This window comes from Carya illinoinensis, chromosome 12 (genome assembly GCF_018687715.1).
Source record: "Carya illinoinensis cultivar Pawnee chromosome 12, C.illinoinensisPawnee_v1, whole genome shotgun sequence".
NCBI lineage: Eukaryota > Viridiplantae > Streptophyta > Magnoliopsida > Fagales > Juglandaceae > Carya > Carya illinoinensis.
Genome location: NC_056763.1, coordinates 23,603,209 through 23,610,605, shown reverse-complemented (window position 1 = coordinate 23,610,605; position 7,397 = coordinate 23,603,209). Strand labels below are relative to the sequence as shown.

At 36.1% G+C, this 7,397-nt stretch overlaps 1 protein-coding gene across 1 annotated transcript; it reads left to right on the top strand.

Annotated features, from left to right (window-relative positions):
• Positions 1–5,690: 5,690 nt before the first annotated feature.
• On the top strand, positions 5,691–7,317 carry LOC122289106 (AT-hook motif nuclear-localized protein 23-like). The gene has a single exon (XM_043096049.1). It carries the CDS (start codon positions 6,086–6,088, stop codon positions 6,974–6,976), a length of 891 nt encoding a protein of 296 aa, XP_042951983.1. The 5' UTR covers positions 5,691–6,085; the 3' UTR covers positions 6,977–7,317.
• Positions 7,318–7,397: the final 80 nt, after the last annotated feature.

Here is a 7,397-nt window from a genome sequence, read left to right as displayed (position 1 = left end):
TACTTTTGATGATGTTTTTTCCTTTATAAAAGCGAGTAGTTGTGCATTTAAATGAACTTTAAGATGTACGGAATGTATTTCTAATTTAGTCTACGTACTAAGGTAATATTACCAAAGTATCGATTATATCTACGTACTAAGGTTATATCTAAGAATTGAATTTGATAATTATCAATCCTTTATTCAATTAAATCTTATTTCGTTCCTTTCAAGTACAACATCCTCAAGAAGGAATGAAACGTGGCTCCGCTTCACACTTACACCTTTGCGTAATTCTTTTGTTTTTTATATGTGAGCTTTGACACAAATAAAATCATACAAAACATGCATGTTTTTGTACTAAAAATGTTAACTGTATGCCCATAAAAACGTATAAAACATTTACGTGCATATGAACGTGGATTTTCACCCTTTATATATAAATATATTTTTAAAATGAAAATTATGTACATGCATGTACGTGAAAAAACCATGTAAATGTGTAAATCTTTTAGACGTTTTTATGCATACAGTTAGCATTGCTCTTTTTGTTGTTGTGAAAAACACAAAGCGACAATTACAAGTGAAAATAAATATAAGCAAATCAATCATGCACACAATCGATATAAAATTAATGTGATTCGACAACATGCATACGTTCATAGAGAGAATTTTATTATATTAAAAAATCACAAAATATACTTTAAGGTGAAATCTCACTATTCCAAACACTCATGTCATACTAAATTATTCATTAAGTACATATTTATAGTACTATCATATGGAAAAAAAACCCTAATTTTCCATTTTCTGCATTATTCGTTTGAGCCGGCACGCATCAAAAGAGATCTCTATCCAATTCTTGCTTAAACTACATGTTGAGCGAGATTCAAACGAACTCTCTGCCTAAACTTCACTCGAGCCACCTGTTATATATATGAAATATTTTGTTGTTTGGATTCAGAAATATTTTCAACTCATCTCATCTCATCATTACAATTTTTTTAAATTCGTAAACAAAATATAATAAATAATTTAATTTTTTCAAATCTCAATTTGACTTTTTCAAATCTTAAAATAATAATAACAATATTTTATTCAACTCATCTAAAACCATTTCATCTTATCTCAAAATTCAAACCACTAAATCTTAGTTTAGATCGATTATGTGGGCGCATCCCATCTAAAGTATAATTCTGGCTTCAGCCTTGTTAATACCCTTTAGCATGGTCCTTATCCACCTAATTACTTAAGAAACTCTTGTCATTCACTTAAGAAACTATTGTCACTTGGGGGTAAAATTTCAACTCACGTGGTCTCCAACTTGGTATATATGGCTAGGTGCATATTGGTTAATTGGTTTGAACGTCAGAGTCGTGATTACTTGTCCAATAGTATTGTATTAATATAATAAAATATAATTAATTGTGGTGATCATATTCGGTAACAATTTGAATTGAAGGTCGCAATTGGTGCACTGGTCTGATCCTTCTTTGCTGAATTTTGTCGTGCCTAATAGATATTCTATTCTTTTCAGTAGCAATGAATTCTTTGATCAGTTAGGTAAGCCATGGTCAAGTAAACGTTTATTACAATGATCTCTCCATAAAAATAAAAAATAAAAAATCAACCCTTGGTTCTTTTATTTACTGCTTAGACCTTGAAATTCAGGGCTTAGTACTGATCAATTGGGTCTTTGCGCTATGACTTTGGTAACTAAAGTACTTCTCTTTAATTTTCGGTCTGTCACGTGTAACAAACATGCATACTTTTGCTTAGGTCTATATTTATAGAGTAATATTAGATATAATTTTGGGGTGTGTAAGTCTCGAACAATATTTTTTTTAAAAAAAAAAAAAAGTGAAATCCACCGTAAAAAAAATGATTTTTCATGTGGGTCTCAGATTTATTCATTATTTCAAATGGAGTATTCATGACTTGCACATTACTATAAAAATGTAAATATCATTTCTCATATTTATATTAATATCGAGTAGGGACTCTTCAAAACCTTTTTGCTTATCAAATTAGTTCTCAACTAACAGAAGCTTCTTGTATGAACTCATGAGTTGTCGAAGTCAAGACTCAAAACTTCTATATGAATTTTTTATATTTGTCACATGTACTTATAAACAAGTTGGAAAAATGGTAATTATTAACTAATTAAATGGTCTTTTTGTCACACCTTTCTTTTATTAGAAAATTAATTCGTAACATGGTTATTAATGGTGTCGAGTTTATTTTCGAACATATTGATAACCACTGAAGTCTCACGCCATGTTATGTGTTTGCACATACTTCTATTGAGCAATATATAGCACCACTTGTTAAAAGGCCATGTAATTCTTATTTTAGTTGAGCGATATATAGCAACAAATCATAATTTATATTTTCATGCCATGTAATTTATATATAATTATTAAATGTTTCCGATCGATATTGTGCATATATTTGAGTAATAGCACACTACAAGAAAAATGAATTTTTACAACTAAAATTTTACAACCAAAAAGACTATTTTTGATAAAAACTAGTACGCTTATCTTGTAGTGGCACCACCACTACTTTTTTTTTTTTTTTGAAAATAGATCATTGAATTCATTCAATAAACCGAAGTTGCAAGTTTGCCTTATCAATACAGGGAAAACCAGACTATAAGCCAACCTATGCATCTGCTCTGAAGCATCCCCGCACACATAGTAGCGGACATTGTCTTAACTTCTTAATCTCTCTTAAACGAGAGAAGATAGCGCTCTGTATTAACAGAGAGGAAAGACCCCCTCCACCCTCCCAGGGAGATGGAGTACAGCACGCTGTTACTATAGACACCAAGTCCAATAGCCTAATTCTATGATATTAATAACTAAATCGCAAACTACAATGCAAAACAAAACCCCAAGCACCGGCCTGAACCCTGACAGCACACCTATCGTAGGCATTGGCTGCACGAGCCCAGAACGGCACGAGCACCCAGCTCACGCATGGACAAACAACCTCTACTATAGAGATCGACCATACGATCACCAACCATAACATCGCCTGCCACTCTCGATCAACTCTTACTCCAGATTGTGTTCAATCAAGCAGCTCATTACCTCACCCGGGTAAAACACTAATGGCCCCCACAACGTGGGCTTTTCATCAATTTTTCAATTTTCCATCCACTACACTGTACATACGACTACAACACTACAGCACATGACACCCGTATGTCCCGACAGCGCATCTGCACATTCTCTGAGCAAAAACACATTTTACCCCACTGTCAACCGATTTGCGCAGCTACGTACAGCAACTACATACAGCAAGCTACGTACAGCAAGCTTTTGAACAACTCCGTTTTGAGCAGCTACGTACAGCAAGCTTCTGAGCAGCACCCTTAACCCACTACGTTTTCACCTCCCGCTAAAAACGCTGCTACAGCAAGCTAAGCCACCCTGGACGCCGCGGTGGATGGTACTCTTCCCCTCTACCCACTGCCGTCGAGGGCCTTATTTTCAGTGCTATGAAATAAAATGCAAAACAGTACTAGCAAATACAAATCTAAACGAAAGAAAAATGCCTAGAAATGAACACAAAAAAGAAAACAGAAAACTAAACAAATAAACACTGAAAAACAACAAACGAAACCTAGCTGCGTCACCCCCATTCCGACCACCTTCCACGAGGACTCCACCATGAGTACCGCATGGCACCACCACTACTTGTTAAAATCATTTGGTAGCAAAAGATTATATAATATTCTTTGTTAGCTATAATTGTCTAAATTGCCATTATTGGACGCCATGCACCTCAACTTTGCCCTCACGATGCCTCGGTCTTTTATCCTATCATTCAAGTGATCTGAAAGGCGCTTGAAGGTCGCACGCCACCTCAAATCACGATTTGCTTTGGATAGATTTGTCTCCAGCTCGCCATATATATCCTTCACCTTTTACCAACTCGTATGGTCAGCAGCTTCAGCTGCGCAACGTGACCTTGCGTGGTCTCTGCTCTCCACCATAATTTCACCTCGTGTACGCAGGTAACACCTAGCTAATTCTCACTCGCTCACAGGAGAATCAATTTTTTTGAACCATTGACATATATTAGAAAATCATTTATATATTAAGACAAATTGGCATTATTTTAAACTTTAAAAAAAAATGAATTAAGACTTTTAACCAAACATGCATATTTAATTGTATTTTCAATAGTTGTTTGAATCTTGCATTCGATCCCAACTCTCATGTATTACTTCTCATTTATTAATATACTGTCAATTGATAAATGAGTCGCATTTTAATTTACGTACCGATTAAAATTTTATTACGTATAAGTAAAGTTACATATTAATTTACATATTAATATTAATTCTTTCATATTTAAAATTTAAATTAATATTATTTTTAATAAAATTTATTTTTTAATCAATTGATGTACATATTAATATATAATTATCCTTATAATTAGATTTTCCATTGCATATTACCAAGCCAAAAAAAAAACGTGCGAGGCATCACATTAAAGAGAAAGAAAGACTAGGGCCGTCCAATTTCCATGCATGGTGGGTGAAAGAAGACAAGGCTGGATGGGTCCCATCGCCGCAGCCCCCCCTCTCCCACTTGCCCATTCCTTCTCCTCGTTTTTGTATATAATTTTTTTAAATTAATTAATATTAAATGTCCTCCTCCTCAAGTTTCAACTTGACCCCAAACCTGGTCAACCTCCATACTTTAACCATGGTTAGGTTAATTCGACCCTAGAAAATTCAGACCCCACCATTATTTTCAAATTATATTATTCGACGTCGTCTAACCCCACCCACACACTCACCTCGTCTAGGGTTTATTTGCTCATATTTAATATGCTTGGTGCCATTGGATCACAAAACCTTCCCCACGCGCCCTTCACATATTTTATTTTCTGTTTTTTTTTTCCCTTATTCAATAGGATTGGAATTTAATTAAAATAGAGGGATGCTACTCATATTTTTTTTATTATTTTATCTTATTTTTATTAAACTAATTAAATTATTTTACGTATTATTTATATACTATATACTTGTTATAGAAAAAAACAATATGGTAGTTTAAATATTTTTTTAATAATACTAGATATGTTCTGAAGAATGTAAGTCTTGTCAGACGTATATTTAAAGAAAATAAGGTCCATCATAAAAAAAATTGGAATTTTTTGTATTTTTTACAAATCTCTCATCTTATATATTATAAGAGAGTCAAGATTTGAGTAGATAAATGTTTTTTCAATACCTTTTCAAAAGACAATCTTGTTAATTAAATTCTTGTTGCAAATCTTTGTCTAAAACATTAAGACAGCCTTGATTCCATCCTTTAAGTTATGTTAAAAAAATAATTCCCGACCACTTCATGGATAAAACCCAAAAAACAAATAGAACTGAAAATGAATAAGTAATATTTAACCTTGAATCTTATACTAGGTAAATTTATATATATTGGTGATCGAGATTTTTATTTTTTATTTTTTGTAGTCATTGATTAATGGATAAATTAATTCTATTATAGGGTACATACATGCTCTAATTTGCAGCTCATCTCAGTCCTCATGATCAGCATGTATAGATTTCAATACACTCTCTCTAAATGAGACTCAGATTTGCATCAGATCCCTCCTCTCTCAGTACAAGAAAGCAAATATTATATAATACACCAACATTTCAACTAATTATTATTCTATGCCCAAATATTTAAACTTTTCGTGTGTGTGAGAAATGACTGCGTTTTGAGTCTTTGTCCCCGGCCCTCAACATCCACCCCCCTCCATCTCTTTCTTCCTCTCCTCGACTTCCATTTCTCTGCAGTCTGCACTCGATCTTGCTCTTCTCTTGTCGTTGATTTTTTAAGAAATAAAATCTTAGGAAAATATCATTTTAAATTTGAGCTTCGAGTACCGGAGCTAGCTCTCGATCTTTCTGATCATATTTTCCTTTCTTTCTTATTTATTTTCCTTTCTTTATCCTCTCTTTTTCTTAATATTTTCCCACTTCCCTTAAAATAAGCAAAAGCTAAAAAATAAGAGTTTAATTTGATTATTTTTAATATTTTTCTTGTTTTCTGTTTTCCTTTTGTTTCCCTTTGATGTGTCTATGGCTGGTTTGGATTTAGGCCCTTCCCCATCTCGCTATATGCACCACCTTCAAAGGGCGGACTTTAACCACCAGAGGCAACAACAGCAGCATCATCAACAACATCAACAGAATGATTCCGACGACGACAACAACCAGGGCGGACAGTACTCCGGGGATCACCAGGACGATGGTCACCATCAGGGCCTCGAGCTGGTGGCCGGCAACTCAGCGGGACCTGGCGACATCGTGGCTCGGCGACCCCGAGGCCGACCCCCAGGGTCCAAGAACAAGCCCAAACCACCGGTCATAATCACCCGTGAGAGCGCAAACACGCTCAGAGCACATATTCTTGAGGTCGGAAGTGGCTGCGATGTTTTCGACTGTATCGCCACCTACGCGCGCCGTCGACAGCGCGGGATCTGTATTCTAAGTGGCAGCGGGACCGTCACCAATGTTGTCCTCAGGCAGCCAGCTGGGGCAGGAGCCGTAGTCACGCTTCATGGGAGGTTTGAGATACTCTCGCTCTCTGGATCTTTCCTGCCACCGCCGGCCCCACCTGGCGCTACTAGCCTGACAATATTCTTAGCCGGTGGGCAGGGCCAGGTGGTGGGAGGTAGTGTGGTGGGGGAGTTGACCGCAGCCGGGCCAGTCATCGTCATAGCGGCGTCGTTTACTAACGTTGCATACGAAAGGTTGCCGCTGGACGAGGAGGAGCAGCTCCAAATTCAGCAGCCTGCATCGCAGGATTCGGGTGGTGGCGGTGGTAGCGGAGGTGTGGGGAACAATCCATTTCCGGACCCGTCTGTGGGATTTCCTTTCTTGAATATGCCGCTTAATATGCCGCCGAATGTTCAGTTACCAGTTGATGGAAATTGGGCGGGGAATTCATCTGCACGAGGTCCGTTCTGAGAGAATTGGAGTTCATCAGGATGTTTGCTGTAATGTGATATTTCGGATAGGAGTATTTTAAAGGCTTTATGCTGGAGGCTTTTGGATCGATCAAATGGTTATAAAAGGTCAGAACAAAATCATGCTGTCATGAACATGATTATGTTTCTTCTTTTTCTTTTTTCTTTTTCCAGTTCTTCTTCTTCGGTTGTTGGTGTTGTGACTACTCTTAATTTCTACTTGATCTTCTTCTACTGCCAATTCCTTTTTCGGATTTTGGTCTCTTTGATTTCTGGGCGTAGTCTTCTGTATCGATCTTACTTCTTAATATTAAGTGGTTTGAGGATTCAGCTTTCTAACAACATTTGTGTATTATTATTATTGTTTAATTATATATATCATTTTGTTTAGAAACTTGCAGTGACTGATCTTTTACTGTTAG

Excerpts from the sequence above, each read along its gene's own strand:
- LOC122289106 (XM_043096049.1), top strand. The coding sequence starts at position 6,086 with ATGGCTGGTTTGGATTTAGGCCCTTCCCCATCTCGCTATATGCACCAC.